General features: G+C 43.7%; 1 protein-coding gene across 1 annotated transcript; it reads left to right on the top strand.

Moving 5' to 3' along the window:
• The first annotated feature begins 4577 nt into the window (after positions 1–4577).
• On the top strand, positions 4578–22502 carry LOC113242939 (zinc finger protein 558). Its single transcript, XM_026481319.4, has 8 exons — positions 4578–4886; positions 5907–5995; positions 10580–10676; positions 11208–11296; positions 11917–12043; positions 17969–18064; positions 18739–18821; positions 19320–22502. Exons 3-8 carry the CDS (start codon positions 10646–10648, stop codon positions 20100–20102), a joined length of 1209 nt encoding a protein of 402 aa, XP_026337104.1. The 5' UTR covers positions 4578–4886; positions 5907–5995; positions 10580–10645; the 3' UTR covers positions 20103–22502.
• Positions 22503–25253: the final 2751 nt, after the last annotated feature.

The following is a 25253-nucleotide window of genomic DNA, read 5'->3' as shown; positions in this document are numbered from 1 at the left end:
CTTATTCCACTTAGCATAATACCCTCCAGTTCCATCCATGTCGATGTAATTTCATCTTTTTTAGAATTTCATTTGGGAGTGTCTATTGAACCATAAATTATTTATAAATGGGTTGATTAATTTCCAGTTATTTGGAGACTCTTTTGTTACCTTTATGTTGTTGATTTAAGGATGGTTCTATTATGGTCAGAGAATACACCCTGTATGATTTCTATTTATTTCAGCTTGTTGACATCTCTTTTATGACCCAGTATGGGTGGATGTTCCATGGGAACCTGATAAGAATGTGTATCAGCTGTTGTTGGATGTAGCGTCCTGTAAATGTCATTGAGTGTTCTACAAACGTTAAGTGGATACTGATATTTAATGACATTGTTCAGTTCTATATCTTTGGTGACTTTTTGTCTAGTAGTGCCATAAATTTCTGAGGGGGATGTTGAAGTCCCCGATTATAATTTTGGATCCCTCTATTTTCCCTTCCAGTTACTTTCTGTTTTAGATTCTGATTTAATTATGAACATTTTCAAGGATACAGCAATTGAAAGAACTTCACAGGGACTCCCTGCATACTCACCCCATAGATTTTACCATTTTAATGTTTTGCTATGCTTGTTTGTTTAGCATATAGCTATCATCTAGCATCAATAAAACCATCCTATGTTTTGATACACTTCTCTCTTTCTCTTTTTCCAGCTTTATTAAGAGACGGTTGATGAGCAAAAATTGTAATATTTAGGTTGTACAATGTGGTATCTTTTTTTATAGTGTACAATGTGATGACACATCGGTTTTTGATTCACATATTTTGATTCTCTGTTGTAATCACTCTCCTCTTGGTGGAATGATTCTTTTACCATCAAGTGATTCTCTTGTCCCTAGTAATTTTCTTTGATCTGAAATTTACTTTTGGCATGTTCTTTCCCCAGTTCCTTCCTCTCCAAGATCCTCTCTCTGTCTTTAATTCAGAGAATAAGGGATGCCACGTGCCACCACTGGAAGGGAATGGAAGTTCAGAGTCTCATTCCATCTCCACTGACAATATGCTAGCTGGGAAAGGGAGTACAACCCTTGGTTGCCTGCTGATAGCACTTGGTTGGGCAGGGAAGGAGTGAATGACCAGACTTCCTACTCATTCTCCCCTGACACTGATCCAGCAGGCTATCTTTTACCACACCAGTGGGAGACAAAGAAACAGACTCCCAGCTCTGTGTCCACTGACGCTGCAGTGGAATAGGAAAGCACCCACCTGGGATGCCTGCTGTTGCCCAGCGAATGGCAAGAGTCCTGGTGTCTGGCTTCCTCTTTGTTGGTGCTGCTCGTGGGACAGAAAAGTGTCTTCCTGGGGCATTTGCTGCCGCTGAATCAGGGAGTCAGTAGAGACCAAGTCAGCGGTAAGAAAGTGCCTGCCTGGGCTGCCTGAGCTGATGGTAAGAAATAGGTGTCTATACTCCCCACTCAGTTCCCACTGACAGCACAGAGTTTGAGTAGGGTAGGGTGGGCATGGCAAAAAAGTGTTTCTGTCCTGCTGAGTTTCCCATGACCTGACCCTTTAGCCAGAAAGAATGCGCTTGTCTAAGGGCTCTTATTTTGCCTGGGTCTCTTGATGATTCCAAGTTGCAGGTATCTATGGCGATCAGAATTGTGTAAATAGGAAATTTTAATAAAATGTAAGGAACTTGTTGTTGTGTCATTCCTCGAGTGCTGAGGTCTTTAGCCAGTCCACCTCCCTCTTTCTATCTTTTAGTCTTCATACAATTATTTGTTGAATTATTTCCAAGGCTTTAGATTATGTTTAGCAGGAAGAAACAGGGAAAAGTGAGTCTATACCATCTCGTCCCAAACCATGAGCCACATTTTTTTCCTTTACTATTTGGGTATTTTTTCTTCCCCTCCCCCCCGATTTGGGTATTAAGTTTTTGCTTCCTATTTTTCATGTTTTGTTGATCTAAAAAGGAGTTCTTTTTATCTATTGTATTTTCGACGTGTTATCCTCAGGTGTAAAATCTTCTTATCCATCTGTTTTGTACGCAGTCACCATGATGTGCTTACTGATTATAAGTCAAATTGTGATGGGGCACTGGGGCGGCTTGGTCGGTTAAGCGTCTGACTCTTGATTTTGGGTCAGGTCATGATCTCAGGGTCGTGAAATTGAGCCCTGTGTGGGGCTCAGTGCTCAGCAGGGAGTCTGCTTGAGATTCTCTCTCTCCCTCTCTCTATGCCCCTCCCCCCCTTGTGCACTCTCTCTAAAAGAATAAATAAAAATTAATAAAATGAAAATCAAATTGGGAGTAGAACCCCTAGGATTTCCTGGGCAGATGATTTTGTCATTAGGAACATTAATGATGCTGCAGATATCCTTGTCCTGGTCTCATATAGTTTGGGAGTTGTTCCAGTCCTTAACCGTTAGTGATTGTTATGGGCTCAAATGTGCACCACCCCCTTCCTCCACAATTCCTATGTTGAAGCCCTAACTCCCAGTATCTCAGAGTGTGACTGTATTTGACAATAAGGTCTTTATAGAGGTAATTAAGGTAAAATGGGGTCAACAGGGCAGACCCTTACCCAAATGACTGGCATCTTTATAAGAAGAGGAAGTATCTTCCCAGATGTGAGGCAGAGAGCAGAAAAATCATAAAGTGATTGCTATACTTAACTATATCCAAAGAAAACTGTAGTTTTATTAAATCATTTTTACATACTCTTTGCTTACTTGTTAGAATAGCACATATTATTTTATTAATGAAAAGAGAATTCAATAAACAATTTTAAAATCAGACAATATGTGTTAGAAGTTCTATGAAATATGAAAATTTTAGCAATATGCGGCTATCAATTCCCTCATCTGTAAACTGTAGAGAGATAATAGCACCTTCCTTATAGATCTGCTGTGAAAATAGGAGTGATGTGCGTAAAATGCTTATCATCACGTATGTTGGAAAGTAATGCTCTATTTTTCCACAAGGATGATTATAGCTTTTTTTATGCTAAAGACTGAAGTTTTCAAAATATATCCTGTTGTTGCAAAGTGGATCACTTTCATAAATTATTCTTACAGTTTGATGATTCCTTTGGAATACAAATTCAGGCTTCTGTGTATGTATGCATGTGTGTGTCTGCCTATATACCTATATCTTAAATAATGCTTAAAGCCTTATAATGAAAAGCTATCCTCCTCACTCTTTTCTGACTCCCAGAAACAACTTTATGGTAAATTGTAACTCTGTGTTCCTAAATTAGCTCCTTATACAGTGTTTTCATTTTTCAGCTTTTGACTTTTTCTAATAACTCCTCTGAAAAAATAGCATGTAGTTCTCTTACATATCTTTTTTTTTTAAGATTTTATTTATTTATTTGACAGAGAGAGACAGCCAGCGAGAGAGGGAACACAAGCAGGGGGAGTGGGAGAGGAAGAAGCAGGCTCATAGCGGAGGAGCCTGATGTGGGGCTCGATCCCAGAATGCTGGGATCACGCCCTGAGCCGAAGGCAGACGCTTAACGACTGAGCCACCCAGGCACCCCAGAGCCACCCAGGCTCCCCTCTCATTTTTTTTTAACCTTTTAAATGGTGAAATTCTCTTCTTTATTCCTATCAATTCATCACTGGTTTATCCCATTCCACCAGAAATTTAAATCTCTTTTCTGTAGATCCAGATGCATGGGACAGTTTGTCAGTTACAGTTGTTGCTTGCAGACCTCCCTCTTGGGCTTGAGGATATACATACACATACATACACACCTATATCTAAAAGGATAGAGGAGGAAAGATGTTTATCTCTGGGCAAAGGACTGGGAGACAGTGCTGGGAGTGAGGATATTTTACTGACTTTGCATCACTTTTTAAAGTTTTCCTATATGTGTATTTATGACCTAATACCCTCCCTGTCCCCCCAAAATTCTTAAAATAGTGTTTGATCTCTTAAGGCAAGTTGTAGAGCAATGTGCGTACGTAATCCATTTTTAAAGAAATTAAGACAGCAAGCATGCACAAAAAATTTAAAGCCCTAAATATGGACACGTCGTTCTTTAGGGTTGTGTGAGGCTGTGTGAAGGTGGAGACAGGATTGCATAAAATGAAGCATGAGAGACTATGGACTCTGAGAAACAAACTGAGAACTTCAGAGGGGAGGGGGGGAGGGGGGAATCTGATAGGCTGGTGATGGGTATAAGGAGGACACGTATTGCATGGTACACTGGGTGTTAAATGCAACTAATGAATCATTGAACTTTACATCAAAAACCAGGGATGTACTGTATGGTGACTAACATAATATAAAAAATATTATTAAAAAAAAGTTTCTCGTGCAACCTGCTGCTAGTGCGGTCTAGGGATACACGTAAAGCCCCGCCTCTAGCCCCGCCCCGGGAGCTGAATTCCTCCCACCGCCCCGCCCGTCAGCCTATTCCAGCCACACTCCTGCCCCTGGAATTGGTCTCCGCCACCATACTTCCCCTTGGCCACGACCCCGCCCACTTCCGCGCCCCAGATCTTGTCTCCGCCAATTTGCCCGCCCGCTGTCTCGCTGTTCCCGCCCACAGCCCCACCCACAGACCTCGTCTCCGCCCGGATGCCTGGCACCGCCCACAGCCCCGCCCCTAGGACTGGTCTCCGTCCCTGGTGCTGACCCAGCCCGAGGCCGTGGGGCCCTCACTAATTGAAGCAGAAATCCTCCCCCGAGGCAGGGGTACTTGGCGGTCGACCCCGCCCGACCCAACCCAGAGACCCTAAACGTCCCTCTCCACGGCGGCTCGACAGAGACCGGAACTGGGGCGCGAGGCGGCCAGCCCGAGACCGGAAGCGGAAGCGTGGGGCGGTGCCGTGGAAGAAACCTCGGGTGGCTTGCTGCGTGGGGTGTGCGATTTTCTCCGCGCGGGACCGGTTTCACGTGGTATGTTTGGCCTCGGGGCGAGGGCCGGACTCGGTGCGCGGCGGGCAGTCCGGGGCTTCCGGTAGGCGCCCAGGGAGGGACAGGGGCGGCGGACATTCCCGTCTCGGGCTCTGGCGTCCCCGCGTCCCTCCGTCCCCCAACCGGAGCCCCGTTTCCTCCCCTGGACTGTTTCCTCAGGTCGGTCCCAAGCTGCTGTTTCAACTTCGGACGCCGCCGCCCCCCAACTCTGAGGGGTGATTTTGCCCCCCCCCCAGACTTTGAGCAATGCCTGGAGGCATTGTTTTGGTTGTACAAATGGGGGTGTGGGTAGGCGCAACTAGCATCTAGCGGGTAGAGGCCAGAGATGCGGCTCAGCAACGGCCCCCCACAGCGATGCATTATCAATAGTGTGGGGTCGGGAAATCCTGCTGCAGGGCCCCAAAACCTCTGAAGTCCTGAGTCAGCCGTGGAAATTGTTTCAAAGTCAGCTGAGTCACTTATCCGCCCCCGAAGTGACAAGCCGTTTTCAAAGTGTCTGGAGTCAGCGGGCGCCTGGGTGGCTCAGTGGGTTAAGCATCCGACTCTTAGTTTCTGCTCAGGTCATGATCTCAGGGTCCTGGGATCCAGCCACCCTCAGACTCCTTGCTCAGCATGGAGTCTGCCTGAGATTCTTTCCGTCCCCTTCTCCTCCTCCTCCCCCAGCCCCCTCTCGCTCTCTCGCTCGCTCTCTCTCTCAAATAAATAAATAGATATTTTTTTAAAAATTAAAAAAAAATAAAGCATATGTAGTCGCCATAAAATCTTTATCCAGCCAGATGAGTTGAGCAAGTCAAATTCACACACAGCATGACACTGCTTTCTCCCACTTGGGGTGCAGATGGCTGGATGGGAATCAGGTAAATCCAGTCACCACCAACATTTACACTGTAATTAAATGGAAAAGAACACAAGAAAGACGGATGGGTGGTCTACTTATCCAAGAACTATTACTGTCTATAAAAAGGCCTCAAAAACAATCTTTGTGCCTTTTTTTTTTCCCAGACAAGAAAAGCATCTCTTGAGCTCAAGTTTGCGTTAAAACCAGCCTCAGCGTCCACCAGCCTCACTGATCCGTGGATTTGTGTGACCAGGTGAGGACCGTGAGGAACTTGTAACAGGTTCCAGCAGCCTCCACTGTGCAGAGGAGCTGTTAATCAGCTTTCCTGTGCTCAGGCTATAAACACAAAGAGCCGCTAAGAGTGAGGGTATCTTAAGAAAAATTATTTGTATGTTTGATGGATTATGTTCAAAGGAAAGATACTAAGGTGAGTGTCATTATATGTGTGGAAATAGGCAATAAATACAGTTATGTGCAAACAAGTACACATTAAACAAATACGTAAATCACTAAATGTGTGTAACGGTAGAGAAATACAGATTTTCTTGTATTCCATAATACTAAAAATTTCAGGACTTTATATATAAGCATAACTATGTGAAGTTTTTACATGTATATGTAGTATTACAAGTCATCCCAGTAAAGATTAGCAGGACTCCTCAGCAGCATTCCTCAGGCCCATTCAATTTGACTTCTAAAGCCCTATAAATCCTCTTCAGAGTTTCACAATAAAGGGACATCTGGGGGAAAAAATGCTTTGAACTTCTTTCTTTTAGTAACAGAAATTTAAAATTGAATTGACCAGCAACCAGATGCATTTTGAAGAAGTGGATTTTTTTTCTTAATGAGATTTAAAATTATTTAGAGGAATATCCAACAACTTGTATGTGGAAAGTAGGACACTTGTTTCCACAGAGATTGTCCTCTCTACCTTGTCTTCTGGCAGGAATTAACTTTATTTCTTAAAACTTTTCTGAAGTAATGATCTGGTGACTCACATTAGAGAGGATCCTGTTAAGTCAGTTTCTATTTAATTGTTGGGTTTTACTAATTACACGTATGTGTGCCTGTGTGTCCCTTTTTCATTCTCACTTTCCTGTAATGTTTTGGAGGGGAATGTTTATTTGTCATGCAATAGCTGTTCTTTGAGTGCACAGTTTATGGTGACCTACCCTCCTTGTTTATTTGAGACTGAGAGGTTGGTTTACCAGGACACGGGACATTTAGTGTTCAAACCAGGATGGCTCATCGTCTCTGAGCCAGGCCCTGGGCCAAACAGACCTTGTTCTGCCTCCATGGAACTTAAATTCTAATAGGGAATTGCGATTTTATTTTTTTTTTAAGATTTTATTTATTTATTTGAGAGAGAGAGAACACAAGCAGGGTGGGGGGCAGAGGGAGAAGCAGACTCCCCACTGAGCAGGGACACACACCCCCCCCCCCCCGATGCGGGACTCGATCCTGGGACTCCAGGATCATGACCTGAGCCGAAGACAGACGGTTAACCAACTAAGCCACCCAGGCGCCCGGGAATTATGATTTTAAACAACTAATGACAGGAGTGATGTGGGAGCTTGGCACAGAGAACTCAGTTGAGGGAACAGGGAAGCCTTTTTGAGAAGGGCTGATATTTACCTTAAGAGCTGAGGTTGGGGTCAGATTTAGTAGCTGTAGAGTTGCTGGAGCAAGGGTGTGGGAGTATTTTCAAGAGAGCATTTCAGGCCAAGGGAGCTGCATGAAGACAATCCCTGAAGCAGGAGAGAGCTGTGTGTGCTCCATGAGCTGGGAAGACAGGAATGGCTGAGCTGAGACAGCAGAGTGGGGAGCACAGGGCAGGGCAGGCCAGTCCAGGTCAGATCTTAGATTGGACTCTGTTCCAGGACCAGCGGAGAGACAGGGTGGCGATGTGAGTGCTCAGGGAATATGATTCACATTTGGTCTATACGTGTGGATTAAAATGGACTTCAGGATTCAGAAGGAAGACTTCAGAGGCAAGACTGGGGATGGCAGGAGGAAGTTTAGGGATAAGATGATGGTTTCCAAGCCCAGATGGTGGTTGTGGAATGAAAAAGAAGTGGGAAGAGGAGACCCGGGAGTTTAGGACTGAGAAAATATAACGATGCTTTCATTCGTACTTGTATTTGTCAGATGGTACCAGGCCATTCCTCTGCCCCCAGCTCCTGGCCATGTGAACCTGCAGGCCTCCCCCTCACCCAGGCCCTCACTTTCATCCTGCTTTGCCACTCACAGGCCCCCTCCTCTGCATCCTGGAAGAAGTCAGGCCTGAGTATGTCCATGGCTGCCCTGTCTCCTGTGGGAGCCACGGGTCTCCTGTAGCTATTTCAATGAAACAAATGAGAAATACAATCAAAATTTCATTTTTTTTCAGTCCTCCTGGCCACATTTCAAGTGCTCAGTAGCCTCATGTGGCTTGTGGCAGCCAGTAGGACAGAGCAGAGTTAGAGGACATCTCTGTCATCCCTGAAAGTTCTGCTGGGCAGCACTGGTCTAGAGTGGCCCATCCTCTCTGCCCTTCGTCCAGCACTGACGTACACCCGGGTGCAGGAGTCACTGACTCGCTAAACTGAGCACAGACCCCTCTGCCTGCCTATGAGATTTCACCTGCCAGAGACCTCGATGGGGTCTTCGCGGCCTGAAAGTGCCCCCAGGCACCTTCTCAGCCTGCTTTTCCTCTGGGGGCTCCAGGAGCGGCTGGATCCCAGCCCTCTCACTGCTCAGCTCAGTGACTGGGCTCTTCCTAACTGCAAATTGGGTCCCTGGTGGGGGGAGAAAGGAGACATCCCCCACCTGCAGAAGGGAAGGAGGCTCCACAGCGGTTGTCTGGGTCTGTGGGACTCACTCCAGGCCTCGGAAGGTTGGATGTGAGAGGCGGTATTCCTTTTCTGTGGTTGCTGTGACAAATTGCCAGAGACTCGGTGGCTTAAAGCAACACAGACTTCTTCTCCGGCCATTCTGGAAGGCAGAAATCCTCAGTGGTCCGCAGGGCTGCATTCCTTCCAGGGGTTCTAGGGAAGACTCCTTTTCCGTGTCTTTTCCATCTCATAGAGGCCACCAGCCTGCCTTGGCTTGTGGTTCCTGCCTCCATCTTCAGAGCCGGTGGGTAGCATCTTCATCTCTCTCTCTCTCCTGCTTCCATCACCACAGCTCCTTCTCTGACCTGACCTCCTTACCTCCCTCTTGTAAGGACTCTTGTGATGACATTGGGCTCACCCAGAGAATCCTGGATACTCTTCCCGTCTCAGGAGCCTTGCCTTAATCACAGCTGCACAATCCCTTGTGTATGGAAGCTCACACATGCACAGATTCCGAGGAGTAGAATCTGGACCCCTTTGGGGCAGGGGCGTTAATCTGTCTCCACACAGGCCCTGGAGGCAAAGATGCTCTGAACTCTTTCTGTCCGCCTGGCCAAACTCTCAGCGTCCCACATTCCCCTCTCTGCTCACACTCACACCCTTTATTGCTTTTATCTCTTGGTGCCGGGAGGGCACACATAGACACCTCAAGGAGCTGGTTCAGTGGAGTTACATTTGATTCCCAGCTCCAGGGAAAGGAGGCACGCATTCCCTTTTTATAAAAGAAGCATCCCATAGACACTGCTTTGAACCTTCATTTTGTTTTCATTTAAATGTATTGGCGATCAGAATCTCTATCAGTACCTAGAGATCGTCTGTTTTTTTGGCTGCGAGTTTCTTCATTCTGTGGCTGTGCCGTAACTTTACTGAGCTGACTCCCTACTGATGATCAACTGTATTGTTTCCAGTGCTTTGATATTCCAAATAAGGCCGAGGCGACTCATCGCGCCCTTGTCCTTTACTATTTGTGTGTGCTCAAGGTAGGTCCCTAGAAGCGCGATTGGCAGGGAGGGCGTAAATGTTGCTGCATTTTGCTTGAAATTGGCAATTTTCCTTCCATAGAAATGAACTATGCCCAGCAGTGCGTGAGCGTGCCTTTCCAGACAGGCTTGCCAAGACGAGATGTGGTCCACCGGGTCCTTGTTGATCCGACAGATTAAAAAAAATGGAGTCAGTGTGGCTGCAGTGTGCATCTCTGTTATGATGAATAAGGATGAGGTTTGGGAGGCTGCGTTCAGAGAGACATTTCTGAGCTGTTGTTCTAGATGGTAGAACAGGGTCAGGTGATGACCTGGGGTGGTGCCGATGGAAGGTTTGGCCAACGTGGATGGGGACAAACTCATAACACAGTGAGGGTCATCCTCACACCCTCTGACATCATCCAAGGGCAGTAGGACTAGACGTTGAAAGTCCAGTGGGAGGCAGGTGCCAGCGTGTCCAGTTGGTAAAGGGTCGTGGCTGGGAATGTGTATGTGACAACCGCTTGGATGGGAAGAATGTGCCCTGAGACACAGGGCACAGGGGTGAAGCTGAGGATGTAAATGGGGGTGGCGCTGGGGCACCTGGGTGGCGTAGTCGTTAAGCATCTGCCTTCGGATCAGGGCGTGATCCCAGCGTTCTGGGATCGAGCCCCACATCGGGCTTCTCCGTTAGGAGCCTGCTTCTTCCTCTCCCACTCCCTCTGCTTGCGTTCCCTCTCTCGCTGGCTGTCTCTGTCAAATAAATAAACAAAATCTTTAAAAAAATAAATAAATAAATGGGGCGGGCGCAGCCATGTGCTGGTCGTCCCAGTTAGGACAGAAAAGGACAAGTTTTGTCCTCACATGCCCTGTGTTCATCACCTCCTAAGCAAAGTAAAGACCCAGGATTGGAGACCCCACTTGCATTTTGAAGGAGGACACGGTGGGCTAAGACAGGGAGAGGGAGAGAGGCTGTGAAACTTACTGTTTTCCTGTTTCTTCCAGAGCCTGGCCTGCGTGCACTGTGGGGACGAGAGGAGGAGCATCCGGGTTCTCTGTCTGAGTCATAGGATGGCGGCCATGGTTCTGTCCCCCACTTGCGGTAAGCTGGAGGGCCCTCAGGGTCCAAGCGTTAAAGTCCCCTGCACCACAGAGCAGGAAAGGAAGGGCTGAGCACTGAGGTGGGAGAAGAGCCCTGGACGCCCGGGGGTCACTGGGACCCCATGTGGTTTTTGGGATTTGGGGTGTTGGTGGTTTAAGTGTCTGTGGAGGTGTCATCTGTATGGTGAATATGGGAGAGCCTTTGAATTACACCTCCAATTCTTTCTGTGAGCTTGATAAAATAACAGTGCTGCCCCTTGAATTTCAATTTCCTCATCCGTGAAATGGAAATTATAATCTTTTCCTCCAGTGCAGTAAGGGCTTGGCCTTGGTGAGACAGGGCTCTGGTCTGGTGTCCTGTGAAAGCTGCGTGTGTGTGTGTGTGTGTGTGTGTGTGTGTGTGTGTGTACGCGCATGTGTGTGTGTGTGTTGGGGTGTGGTCAATTACAGGTAGGCGGGGAAGCCTCCAGACTGGCGAGTGCTAGAATATAGAGCAGTCCTGGACTCCTCTGACTCGTTTCTTCTCCTGCAGCTCGACCTTCCCTGTACTCAGCCTCTCCACAAAAAGGCTGCCCAGAGGAGGAAGGGTTGGTTCATGGCTTCCTGACAAGCTGGTTACCGGTGAGTCAGATACTCCTTTTTCCAAATCATGATTCCTTTGATCAGCAATTGGATTCATTATCTTTCAGTGCCCTGGAGCCCCACAGCCAAACCAGGTCTCAGAGCGCAGGGTCTCCGGGCACCTGATAGGGGGTGAGGGGCTGCCCAGCCAGCGTCAGTGTTTGTCAGCATTTTCTACATGGCAGAGCTTCCTCCAGGGTCCCTGGCTACGTCATGTTCCACTGAGAGTTTAAGGGGAAGCTAAGCTCAAGTGTCCTAGACTCAAGTAATTGATGGCTGTGGGGAAGTCACTCATTCGTTTACCAAGTATTTCTCTGACATCTGCCATGTCCCGGGCCTGTGCTTAACCCTGAGACTGAGGGAAATAAGACTGCAGGATTTCACAGTCTCACTGGAATAAGGGACTCGCCTACGTGTTAGAGGTACATTCAACCTTGGGAGTGGGCGTCAGTAGACAGGAGAGGAGCACTGCAGGCTGAGCCCAGAAGCCGTGGAGAGCAGAGCTCAGAACCCTGCCTGTACATCTTGTGCTTGGAGTTTCCTGTTTCTACTCCTGTCATCCTCCTGTCAACTTGGTGGGGGTGGTCCTTGGCTAAGCCACGATGCTTGTGACGGCTCAGGACTTGGTGACCTTCGAGGATGTGGCCGTGGAGTTCACGCAGGAGGAGTGGGCACTGCTGGACCCTTCTCAGAGAACACTGTACAGAGACGTGATGCGGGAGAACTGCAGGAACCTGGCCTCGCTGGGTAAGCCCGACCTCAGCCCTGCATGTGTGGAACGACTCAGGTGACATGACTGCCGGCTTCCTTTTGTCCTTTTTTTTTTTTTTTTTGAAATTGACATGACATTCACATACCGTAAAATTCACCATTGTAACTATTTTAAAGCCTACAGTTCAGCAGCTTTTGATACATTGCATTGTCCTGCAGCCATAACACTGTCCAAATGGGGAACATTTTCATCACCTCTCAGCCTCTCCCCCAGAGTGCTCAGTAGCCGTACCCCCTGCCGGCAACCACTAATTTGCCTTCTGTTTCTATGGCTGTGCCTTTTGAGAACGTTTCATATCATTGGAATTCTAAAAGATGGGCTCTCTCTTGTCTGGCTTCTTTCGGGCAGCATAATGGTTAAAGGCCCAGCTATGGTGTGACATGTGCCGGTTCGTTATTCCTCGTCGTGATTGAATAACATGCCATTTTACGGATATACCACATTTTTAAAATTCATTCACGGGTTGATAAGCATTTGGGGGGTTTCCAGTGACTGGAAACAAGCAGTGCTGGCGTGCATATTGTGACGACGTTTCCACTTTTGTTGGGTATGTGTCTAGGAGTGGAACGCTAAATCACATGTTACCATGTTTAGCTTTTCGAGGAGCTGCCAAACCATTTTCCACAGCAGCTGCACCAAGGTGTGAGGGGTCCAGTTTCTCCACATCTTCCCCAACTTTGGTTTTTCTGGTTGTAGCCGTCCTCATGGTTACGAAGTGGGATAGCATCGTCACGTCGTCGTTTTGAGTTGCATTTCCCTCGTGACGAATGACCTTGAGCACTTTTTCACATGCTAGTTGGCTGTCGATCTTCTGTGGAGAAGTGTCTACTCAAGTCCTTGGCCCCGTTTGAAATTTGGTTGTTTATCTTTTATTCTTGGAGTATAAAAATTGGTTGTGTATTGTGAATACTGGTCCCTTGATTTGGAAATAATTTCTCCCATTTTGTGGTGTATTTTCATTTTCTTGATAGTGTCCTTTGACACACAAGAGGTTTTTACTTTTTTTAAGTTTATTAAGTTTTTATTTAAATTCCAGTTACTTTACATCAGAAACCAGGGATGTACTGTATGGTGACTAACATGATATAATAAAAAAACATTAAAATAAAAAAAATAAAAAAATAAAAAAGAGGAAAGAGAGATGCTTCTAAACTCAAATTTGAAAATATTTTTGGCATCTTAACATATAACAGGTACATTAAAGTTATTGAAATGAAAGAAAAAAGTTAATTAATGAAGTCTTATAACGAAATAAAGGGAACTTAAAGTGAAAAAAAAAATTCCAGTTAGCTAACATACAGTGTTACATGAGTTTCGGGAGTACAATGCAGTGATTCAGCACCTCCGCACATCACCCAGTGCTCATCCCAAGTGCACTCCTTAACCCCCATCACCTATTTAACCCAACCCTCCATCCACCTCCCCTCTGGTAACCATCAGTTTGTTCTCCATAGTTACGAGTCTGTTTCTTGGTTTGCGTGTCTCTTCCTGCCCCCCTCCCCCGCCCCGGTTTGCTCATTTGTTTTGTTTCTTAAATTCCACGTATGAGTGAAATCATGTTTTTCCAAAGAAGACTCTGGATGGCCAACAGACACATGAAAAGATGCTCACCATTTCTTATCATCAGGGAAATACAAAAAACTACAATAAGTATCACCTCACACCTGTCAGAATGGCTAAAATCAACACAAGAATTAATAGGTGTTGGTGAGGATGCCGAGAAACGGGAACCCTCTTGCTCCGTTGGTGGGAATGCAAACTGGTACAGCCATTCTGGAACACAGAATGGAGTTTCCACAAAAAGTTGAAAATAGAACTACCTATGGCTAGGCAATTGGACTCCTCTAAGTATTTATCCAAAGGATACAAAAAAACTTATTCGGAGGGGCACGTGTACCCCAATGTTTATAGCAGCACTATCAACAGTAGCCAAATTATGGAAAGAACCCAAATGTCCATCACCTGATGAATGGATAAAGAAGATGTGGTGTGTATATACACAGTGGAATTTTACTCAGCCATAAAAGAATGACTCTCGCCATTTGCAATGAGTGGATGGAGCTAGAGAGTTTTGTGCTAAACAAAATAAATCAGAGAACGTTTTAATTTTGATCAAGTCTTATCTATTTTTTCTTTTTTTTGCTTGTCCTTTGGTATCATACCTAAGAAATTATTGCCAGATCCACCAAGGCTTTGAACATTTACCCCTATGTTTTCTTCCAGGAATGTTTTTTAGTTTCTCTTCAGTTAAGTCTTCAGTCCTTTTTCAGTTGATTTTCTTTATGTCTGGGAGAAAGTACCAGTTTCATTCTTTTGCATGTGTTTACCCAGTTGCCCAGCATTCGTGTAGACTATTCTTTCCCATTGAATTGTTTTTACTCCCTTGTCAAAAATTGACCACAGACGTATGAATTTACATTCCCTCTGTCCTATGCCGTTGATCTCTGTGTCTCTCCTTGTGCCAGTACCGCCATGTGTCCATTACTCTGGCTTTGACGTAAGTTTTGATGCCAGGAAGTGTGAGTATTCCTATTTTGTTCTTTTTCAAGACTCTTTGGTCTATTTGGGATCCTTTGCAAATCCATATGAATTTTAGGCTCGGTTTTTTTTCGGTTGTGCAAATAATTCCATTTGTTGGAATTTTGGTACTGCTGGCGCTGAATCTGTAGATTGCTTTGGGTAGTATGGTCACCTGAGCAATATTAAGTTTTCCAGTACGCCTCTTTCTGTTACTGATTTTTTATTTGCTTCTATTATAGTCAGAGAAAATACTTTGTATGAGTTCACTGTTTTTAAATTTATTCAGACTTGTTTTCTGGCCTAACATACGATCTGTCTGTTCTGGAGAATGTTCCATATGCACTTGAGATGAATGTGTATTCTGTTGTGGAGCAGAGTATTTTATATATGTCTGTTAGGTCTAGTTAGTTTGTAGGATTGTTAAGTCCTCTTTTTCCTTGTTAACCTAACTAGTCGTTCGACCCATCATTCAAAGTGGGGAGTTGAAGTCTGCAACTATTGTAGAACTCCCTATTTCTTTCTCCCTTCAATTTTGTCAGTTTGAAATGTAATATTGTAGAATTCTGTTGTTATTGGTCTGTAATTGTTACGTCTTCTGGATGAATTGACCTTTTTATCATTAAATAATATCTTTGTGTCTTATAACAGTTTTTGTCTTAAAGTCTATTTGGTCTGAAATTAACATAGCTACATTCTCTTTTGGCTGCTCTTTGCATGGAGTATATTTTTCCATCTGTTGACTTTCAGTCTCTTAGTGTGTTTAGATGTCAATTGAGTCTCTTACAAGTTCTTATCTATTCTGCCAAAATCTGCCTTTTAATTGGACGGATTAGTCTATTTATACTTAAGGTAATTATTGGTAAAGACCCACGTAGGCCATTTTGTTATTTTTTACATGTCTTATACCACTTTTGTTCCTCAGTTCTTTCATTGTTATTTTTGTGTTAGATGTTTTCTAGGGGACCATTTTGATTTGCTCTCATTTCTTTTTGTTTTTTAGTTATTTTTTTTTTAATGGTTGCCCTGGGGACTACAATTAACATTTTAAATTATAGCAATCTATTTTGATTTAATACCAACTTTGTTTCAATAGCATACACAATTTTTGCTTTTGATTAGGTGCACACACACACCTTTTATTGCTTTGTCACAAATTACGTCTTTATACCTTGTGTGCCCATTAACATAGATTCATAATTATTGGTTTAGGCATTTCCTCTTAGAAGTCATATAAGAAAAAGAGGAAAATTTCAAACCAAAAATGTCATTATTATTGGCCTCTGTATTTGCATTTATTGAGTTCTTTATTTCTTTGTGTGGATTTGAGTTAATATCCATTATCCTTTCATTGCAGCCTGAAAGTCTCCCATTAGCATTTCTTGTAGGATAGATGTGCTAGTGGCCTCTGTGTCTCTCAGTTTAGCCCACTTGAGGTTTCTTAAGCTTCTTGGTTGTGTACATTTGTGTCTTTCTTCAGTTTTTTGGAAGTTTTTGGCCATTCTTTCTTCAAATATTCTTCCTACCTCATTCTCTTCTCCACTTAAGGAACTCCCATGATGTGTGTGTTGGTATGTTTGGTGGTATCCCACAGGTCTTTAGGGCTGTGTTCATATTTTTTTCATTCTTTTTTTCTTTCTCTTCTTCCTACGAGGTAATATAAATTGTCCTGTCTTCATGCTTATTGATTCTTTCTTCTGCCTGTTCACATCTGCTGTTGGACACCTCTTCTGACTTTTTCATTTCAGTTTTTGTACTTTTCAACTCCAAAATTTCTATGTAGTTTCTTTTTGTAGTTTCTCTTTCTTTAACATATGTTCTATTTCATGAGAATTCATTCTTATGGTTTCCTCTATTATTTATACAGAGTTTTCTTTTGGTCTTTGAGCATACTTCAGAATAGTTGATTTAAATTCTTTGACTAGCAAGTCTGATGTTTGGGCTTCCTCAGGAAGGAAATTTTTTCCTGTAATGGGCCACGCATTTATTTCTTTGCCTGCCTCAAAATTTTGTTGTTGAAAAATGGCCATTTGGAACATTATTGTATGGCAATTCTGGAATCAGATTTTTCCCTATCACCAAAATTTGTTGCCACTTGTATGTATGTTTAATGATAACCCTGAACTGATTTTGTAATATCTGTATTTGTCATGTGTGGTCCATGAAATGTTAACTTCATGCTTAGCTAGTAGTTTGTCAGAGATTTTCTTGAAGGCCTGGAACAAAAAGTAAAAAATCTGTGGTCTCTGCAGATGTGTTCCATGTGTGTATAGGGACATACCTTCAAAGTCAGCAAGCAGTTTACAACTCCGCCATAATCTTCACTTTCTTCTTGTGTAGAGCCTGAAGGTCAGCCAAAGCCGAGGATGTAGTGCTGTTTCTGAGCATGTGTCCAATCCTGGCTTTCTAGATTCAAAGAAATAGGAGGGAAATTTTTTTAAATTCCCCAAAACACCTTTTCCCACACTTTTCCTCCCAAGGTTCTTGGTTAGTCTTTTGTTTTCCTGTACTATTTCATAGGCCTCAGGCAATGGTGGCTAATATATTTGCCTTTAAATATGTTCAGCACTTGTCCACTGAGTACCCAGCTCAGCCCTTGGAGAGTTTGAGATTAGATAAATAAAGGCAAGCCCTTTGAGCCAAACCTTCAGAAAGATCCAAACACACAACCACAGAACTTTGAGAATAAGGTCCATCCTGCTCTCTCTAACACTAGGAATGTGAGCTGTCATCTTCAAGGTCACAGCCAAGCAGGGAATAGAGGGTGAGACAAGGGTCAGTTAAAATGTCAGCTGGTTGTTGTCCTTGATTAAACATTTTCCAAGTTGCTGTAAACTTTTGATAGGTTCTAAATTTCTGAAAAAGTTGATTCTGATGGTTTTCCCCACTTTATTAACTGTTTTTTAGAGTTATGGACTTTTGGTTCAGTATCCCTCAGTTTTCAGTATTGTCACTTCTCACCAGTGTTTCTGAAGCACTTCTGTGTCCCTGGGTCTATGCTGGGTTTAGGAATTCAGTGATGAATGAGACAGATGTGGTCCCCACCCTCATGGAGCTTTCTGTCTGATGCCTTCCCTATCAACTGAATAGATGTTCCTTACCCTGACTTTATATTCTCCGTGGATAAAAGCTTTAGAGTTTCTGAAGTGTGTATGTAAACTCGAACATGAACTTTGGGACTGTTTATGTCCTGTCACCTGGATATTGAGTGTGCTTGAATTCTTGTTTCTTGGCAGTTACTATATTCATTACAATTTATGTGTAGTTTTCCACTGCTGCTAAAGTCATACTTGATCATCTTCAGAATTGTTGGCTCCAGTTTCATGGGGTTGCTTGTCACCTGTACAGTCACCCAACATCATGTATCTTTTCTCCATGAATAGGGTATCATGTGGATAAACCCAATCTGATCTCCCAATTGGAGCAAGAAGACAAGGTGACAACAGAGGAGCAAGGAATTCTCCCAGGCACCTGTCCAGGTGAGCAGCAGGCAGACAGGTGGATATGAGTCTTTTTGAGGAATAGCTCTGGCCAGTGATTTGGCACGGGAGTATTACATTTAGGAAACGTCAAACAGGGAAGTTTGTACAGTGTCCTTTTCTCTGACAAATATGGTCAAGAACGTTTGGTATGAGCTTCCTTGTGTACGTTCTTTCTTTCCTTTTTACCTTTCTGTTCAACACCTCATACGTACCTTGGAGTCAGAGAAAGGAAAAAAGATGTATCTCTTTTCCTTTATTTTTTTTTAATTGAAGTGTAGTCACATACAATGTTATATTAGTTTCAGGTGTAAGATACAGTGATTTGACAAGTTTATAAATTATACTGTGTTTACCACAAGTGTAGCTACCATCTGTCACCATATAATGCTATTCTAGTTCTCCTTTTTAAATAAATCTCATATGAGCACTTTGTCCAATTCCTTCCTACTTTACATTCCTGATAATCCCTTCTGTAAATCTCTGATCAGTCTTAATCCTTCTAGAATCATTTTTTAAATGCTTACAGTTTTCATACTCCTATCCCTTTCATGGCAAACCTTCTCAAAAATGCTGATCCCTCAGAGTCTGCATTTACTCACGTGTGCACTTTACTGTTTCTTTTCTCCATCAACTTAAATTTCTTTTCTTTTTTTTTTTTTTTTTTTTTTCAGATTTGGAGACTGTACTTAAAGCCAAATGGTTAACTCCTAAGAAGCATGATTTTAGAAAAGAACATTCCAACGGTATAAAAGCGGTAAGACTAATAACATGGCTGATTTCTGGTTTTCACAGTAGGAGAATAGGTTAGAAAAGTCTCAAAGTGAACAGAGTTATTAAAGGAAAGTCATTTACACAACAGGAAATTGTGTCCCTGGAGAGATACTGTGAAAAGTTGTGAATTTGGAAAAAACTATAAGTTAGCTCCATACTTGTTTCTTCACTGGGACTTTCCACAAGTAAATATTTCCTTAAATGTGACATACAATATTAGCTCTTGAAATACAAAGTGGTCTATCAGAGTTTATCAGAAGATGCTCTGTGAATATGATAAGGACTTGTGGCAAAGCGTCCATCTTTTTTAACTTCTAAGAGCTCAGAGTGAGCAGAAGCCATATGCAAGCACTGAAAATATCCAAAACATCAATTGTAACAATATAACAGAATTCCTGGGAAAGAGAGTTCAGATGCATAAAATTCATTGGATATTGAAATTACTTTAAATTATAGTTACCATTCATGTCTTAATCAACAGGAAAGAAATCATCTTGGAGTGAAACTCAACGAATGTAATCAGTGCTTTAAAGTCTTCAGCACAAAATCTAACCTCACGCAGCACCAGAGAACTCATACTGGAGAAAAACCCTATGACTGTAATCAGTGTGGCAAATCCTTCAGCAGTAGATCTTACCTGACTATTCATAAGAGAATACATAATGGGGAGAAGCCCTATGAATGCAATGACTGCGGGAAAGCCTTCAATGATCCCTCATCCCTTAGACTGCACGTGAGAATTCACACTGGAGAAAAACCCTATGAATGTAATCAGTGTTTTCATGTTTTTCGCACTAGTTGTAACCTCAAAAGCCACAAGAGAATTCATACGAGAGAGAATCACCATGAATGTAATCAGTGTGGCAAGGCCTTCAGCACGAGATCCTCCCTCACTGGGCACAATAGTATTCATACGGGGGAGAAACCTTATGAGTGCCATGACTGTGGGAAGGCCTTTAGGAAGAGCTCATATCTGACCCAGCATATGAGAACTCATACTGGAGAAAAACCCTACGAGTGTAATCAGTGTGGAAAATCCTTCAGCAGTAGCTTTTCTCTTACTGTGCACAAGAGAATTCATACTGGGGAGAAACCCTATGAGTGCAGTAACTGTGGGAAAGCATTTAATAATCTCTCAGCTGTTAAGAAACATGTGAGAACTCACACTGGGGAAAAACCCTACGAATGTAATCATTGTGGAAAATCTTTCACCACTAACTCTTACCTGTCTGTGCACAAGAGAATACATAATAGGTGGATATGAATACAGTAACCAGGAAGGCATTCATCGATCTCTGAATTCTCAGACAACTGATGGTAACTCACTAGATGTATGGGTTATCTGTTGCTGCATAACAAATTTCCCTCCAAAACATAGTGGCTTTAGATAACACCCATTAACTATCTCACAGTTTCTGTAGGTCAGGAATTTGGGAATGGCTTAGCTGTGTAGTTCTGGCTGAGGGTCTGTCACGAGGTGAGGTCAAGATGTCAGCTGGAGCAACTCTCATCTGAGTCTTTACTGCTGAAGAATCTTCTTCCGTCATGGCTCACTCACACGTCTGGCAGGTTCATGCCAGTGGTTGGCAGGGAACCTTCGTTACCTCACCTCCACAGGGCTGGGTGTCTTTATGATGTAGCAGCAGGCTCCTCCCAGAGCACCTGGTCTATGGGAGAGCTGACGCAGAAGCCACGTTGTCTTTTTCGACCTAGCCTCAGAAGGACATACTGTCTCTTCTTCCAGACTGTATTGCTCACACAGTGTGGGAAGAAACTACACAGGGTATGTATATTAGGAGACAGATCGTAAGGAACCATCCGAGAAGCTTGCCATGAAATCAGTGAAGAAAAGCCTTTAGCAGACTCTCATTCTTTCAATCTATTCCCTATGAAGTAGCCTTCGATAACTCGTGTTAATTCACTCTGGAGAGAATTAATGCGTGCGATCTTTGCGGGAAGCTTTCAACTCGGACTCACCCTAAGGTGCACAAAAGATTACTTATGGGGAGAAACCTGAGGAATGCAGTAGCTGTAGGAGAGCCCTCATGAGTCGTGTGACAGTTCACACTAAGGAGAAGACCTTATGCATAGCATCAGAGTGCAAAAGCCTTCAGGGACACCCATCCCTGAGAGCACCTGTGAGAAATCACTACAGAGGAGTATTTGTAGAATGTGGAAAACCCTTCAGCACAAGTGTTCGCGTTACTGAGCAAAAGACGAGGAGATATTCTGAACACAATTACTGTGGGAAGGCCTTGAATGTTCTCTCAGTTTCTAAGAAGCATGAGGATTTATCCCGAAGAGAAGGTCCTGTGGAATGTCATCAGTCCTGGACAGTCATTTTCCCACATTCCTTAGGAAACTGAGAATTCACTGCAGACACTTGTGAATATAAAGACCAAGGGAATGCCTTGAATAATACCTCCTACATTAGGAAAAATACGAAGTTTGGTTGCAAAACTTGTGAGTGTATTAATTTTGAAAAATCTTTCAGCGATTCTTTGTTGATTTGTGAGAACTTACATTGGAGGCAAACCCTAGACAAGTAATCAGTATCTGGATGCCTCAGCTCTTTACTGAGTGGCCCCAAAATAAACTGGGAACAGAAAGAATATTGAGTGTGGGATTACCTTTATCAGTGTCTCATCCTAAGATCGGGCCACGAGTTCGTTAGTTTTCAGTCTTTTTGTTTTAGTATAAGCACATGTCTATAGCCGTACCCTAAAATAAACCTTAAGTTATGTTATAGTTTTGTATGTAATATGTTGGCTATAATTTACTCTTCAAAAATATCAGTACGTAGCATATTCAAAAAGGCATTTCTGAATATCTCCTGAGTGAATTCGTTTATCGTAGTGGAAATTAGACTATATTTACTATATACTTTTGCTAGTTTAATGGCATTTCTGTCAGGTAAGTGGAGTTTATGATGCTGATTCTTTTTTCTCTTTCTACCCCGGAACGGCATTTTGTTTAGCTGCTTTCCCAACGTCCATTCTCCCCTACTTACTTACTTTAAAAATATTTTTGTCGTTGTTCAAGTTGTCAATGAGCAGGAGTGAAAATACTCGATCTATAAGGCTTCTTTGAAGCCCAGAGGGGTGTCGGTTTACTCTGCTGACCATGAGAAGTAGGTAGAAGTCACTGGGGAGAACATCATCTGGCTTGTTTGCCTCACCTCTATCCTGTTTGTCTTACCCGTTCTTTCTCTTGAAAGTGGACTCAAGGCCAGGGGTTGGAAGAGCTGTATTTTGATCGTGACGACAAAAACCACAGCGTGGCAAAAAATCACAATGATACGGGCTTCCCCAAAACCTCTGATTGGCGGTATCAGCTCTGGACTCCTTGTTCCCAGGCCTGTCCTTATATGATTAAAAGTAACCTCTAACTGGTTGAAGCCAAAGTCATTTTTTGGGTTTGTTTTTGAGGGGGTGTTCTGCTCTTATCTAACCGGGTGCGGTATCTACCTAGTAAACCTCTTAGTTGGTCACATTTTATAAGTGTTTCATGTTTCTTTGAAAATAATGTATATTCTCCAAGTTTTAGATGTAGAGTATGTGCCCATTAACTCAAGCTAATTGTGTTTTCAGGTATTATGTACATTCGGATTTTTGTCCTCAGATTTATTTAGTGATAGATACGTATTAAAGTCTTCTGCTATGGATATGGATGAACACTTTTTTGTCATTTCCGTCGTGTTTTTCTTTATATATTTTGATGTATAACGTTCAGGATTAGGTTTTTTGCTTGTGAATTGTTCCTTTTTATGTAGGGGTCATTTTTTGATAGTGAATTATTTCAATACATTAATAAATGACTACACATTTGCATAGCCCTTCCTGTAGATGAGACACTCTTCTGAATGTCTTATGGCTATTAACTTCTTGAGTACTCAGTATAAGCTTAAGGAAGAAGGTACTATTATTATCCCCATTTTACAGAGGAGAAAACTAACATGGCATACCTGTAACTTGCCCGCGCTTCCTGGTAAATGGTAGAGCCCAGATTTGAACCCACACAGTCCGTGCTCCTAACCTCTAGTCTATCTGTTGAGTACAGTCTGTATACCAGGCACTGTTGAAGACACTGGTGTTTATAGCCGTGAATGAGACTCAAGTTTTGCTGTTGAAGCTCTTACACTTTAGTGGGGGAGAGACAGATTATAGAAAAATCAAAACGTGCTGTTGTAAGTGTTGAGCGGAAAAGCAAAGCATTATAAAATAGTTACAGGGGATTGGGATCTTGCCGTGGTATATGAAGCAGGAAGGGAACATCTCTTAGTTAAGGGACACTTGCGCAGAGCCCTTAATGAGTTGAGACAGTGAGTCATGAATTTGTGTGGCAAGAGCAGTCTTTGCCTGCAAAGCCCCACAGCATAGCAGCCAATGAGACTGGAGTAGAACAAGTTGGGAATTTAGTGAAGGTGTGGTGGAAGAGGTGGTCAGAGACGTGGTGGGTCCTGATCTTGCTGGGTTTTATGGGTCACATGAGGACTTTTTCTTATACTCGGAAGGAGTGGGCACGTCAGTCCGACTCCCAGCAGGAAACAACTGCCAAGAGGAGGACAATTCGAGTAGAATTTTCATAAAGTCAGAATAGCGGCCAGGATGTAGGAAAACCACAAGAAGTCGTTGGTACCTAGTAGCTGGTAAGGGCAGGGCTCTATTAACATCCCTAAGCCCGAAAGGGCAAGAGAAGGGAACAATTCCTGAAATCCAGAGACAAGAGAGGAGAGAACTGCATTCCAGGAGCTGGGAGGTCAGGAGTAGCATCCAGCCCCACATTTTGCAAGAAATAGCCAGAGCTAGACTTCACCTTCTTTCATCCTTCTGATTTCATACCCAGGCTCCCCACCAACCAAATCCAATCAGAGGCTATAAGGCAAGGAAGCCCATTGATGTAGTTCAGATTGGTTAAAGTTACTAGGTTCAGCAAGGAAGAGAAAGTGGGGCCATTGGGGCAAATGGAAGCTATCCAGAACTATTCACCCCTTTTGCTTCTCAGAATCTCCGCTTGTCAGTCACCCGGGTAGAAGTTTCATATCCCTGAATTCTGTCAGCTACTATACTCTCTTGGGTGTTGTCAAAGCACTGATGCTCCCGCCGGCAGTCTAGAACACTTGCCTTCGCAAGTGTTCATATAAGATGGGTCGTGGGCTCTTGGGAGGAAAGCACAAAAAATAACCTAAAAGCCCTAGTTTCCAGAGAGGGAACACTTTTGTCAGCAAAGTAAGGGTCCCACCGAGCTTTATGATTGCTCTGAGACCACAGGAGGAAAGAAGTCACCCTGGCTTCTGGCATGGGGAATCCTGTGCCGGGGGATGCGGTACTTCCATTGTGCAGTGAGGGCGGAGAAGACATTTGGCAGTCAAGCAATCCTTTGGGATGTTTCTTTCCCCAATTTTGTTGATAGATAAATGTAGCAGCCGTATCCTGAGAAGGGCATGTTGACCAGGTGTTCAGACTCCTCAGGGGTGAGGATCTGAATCACCCCTCCAAGTAAAACACCTAGTCCAGCAGAGGGTAGTCAAGGGTGAAGGGAATCTAGGACGGGATAGTAGAAGTGTGATGATTACATATTAGTTGCAGGGTGCCTAGGTGGCTCAGTCAGCTCAGATCATGATCTCAGGGCCGTGAGATCGAGCCCCGTGTCAGGTTCTGCACTCAGCATGGAGTCTGCCTGTCTCTCTCCTTCCCCCTCTGCCTCTCCCCTGCTCTTGCTCGCTCTCTTCCTCTTTCTTTCTCTCTCAAATAAAATCTTTTCTTAAAAAATATCAGTTGCGGGGCGCCTGGGTGGCTCAGTCGTTAAGCATCTGCCTTCAGCTCAGGTCATGATCCCAGAGTCCTGGGATCGAGCCCCACATCAGGCTCCCTGCTCGGCGGGAAGCCTGCTTCTCCCTCTCCCACACACCCCGCTTGTGTTCCCTCTCTCCTTGTCTCTCTCTCTCTCTCTGTCAAATGCATAAAATCTTTAAAATATATATATATATCAGTTACAACACCATGCAAAGCTGCTGTTGAGAGAGGTCTATAATTTGTTCTAGCAGTCTTCCTCTTGAACGTTTCTGCAAGCAAGAGGACCAACCAGAATCCTGTGTGCATTTACTTTTAAGAAGCAAGTGCATCTAAGTGGCATTAAGTGTTGGACCATGATAGAGACAGTGGTGTATTTCTCAGATTCTTTCAGGACTAAGTCACTCATTCCCCCAGCTGCTGCAAGCGTTCTAATGGCTCGTCCTGCCATTCTCTCAGGAATTCTCGGGCCAAAGGAGAGTGCCACACCTAAGGTTATGTCCACCCTCAAGGGGGAGCCCAGTTCCAATAACTAGTTGATATGAGGAGTACAAATGCCCAATTCCTTTGCCTCAATTTGTGACGCCCCTGAAGGGCCACCCCGGCTCTAGAACTTCCCATGG

Source organism: Ursus arctos, unplaced genomic scaffold (genome assembly GCF_023065955.2).
Source record: "Ursus arctos isolate Adak ecotype North America unplaced genomic scaffold, UrsArc2.0 scaffold_14, whole genome shotgun sequence".
NCBI classification, from domain to species: Eukaryota; Metazoa; Chordata; class Mammalia; order Carnivora; family Ursidae; genus Ursus; species Ursus arctos.
This window is presented reverse-complemented; position numbering and strand designations above follow the sequence as displayed.

What these genes read in the sequence shown, in the direction of transcription:
- LOC113242939 (XM_026481319.4), top strand. Translation starts at nt 10,646, where the DNA reads ATGGCGGCCATGGTTCTGTCCCCCACTTGCG. An exon ending in CAGGAACCTGGCCTCGCTGG is followed by an intron (nt 12,044 to 17,968) that starts GTAAGCCCGACC and finishes CTCCATGAATAG; the next exon opens with GGTATCATGTGGATAAACCC. An exon ending in TCTCCCAGGCACCTGTCCAG is followed by an intron (nt 18,065 to 18,738) that starts GTGAGCAGCAGG and finishes TTTTTTTTTCAG; the next exon opens with ATTTGGAGACTGTACTTAAA.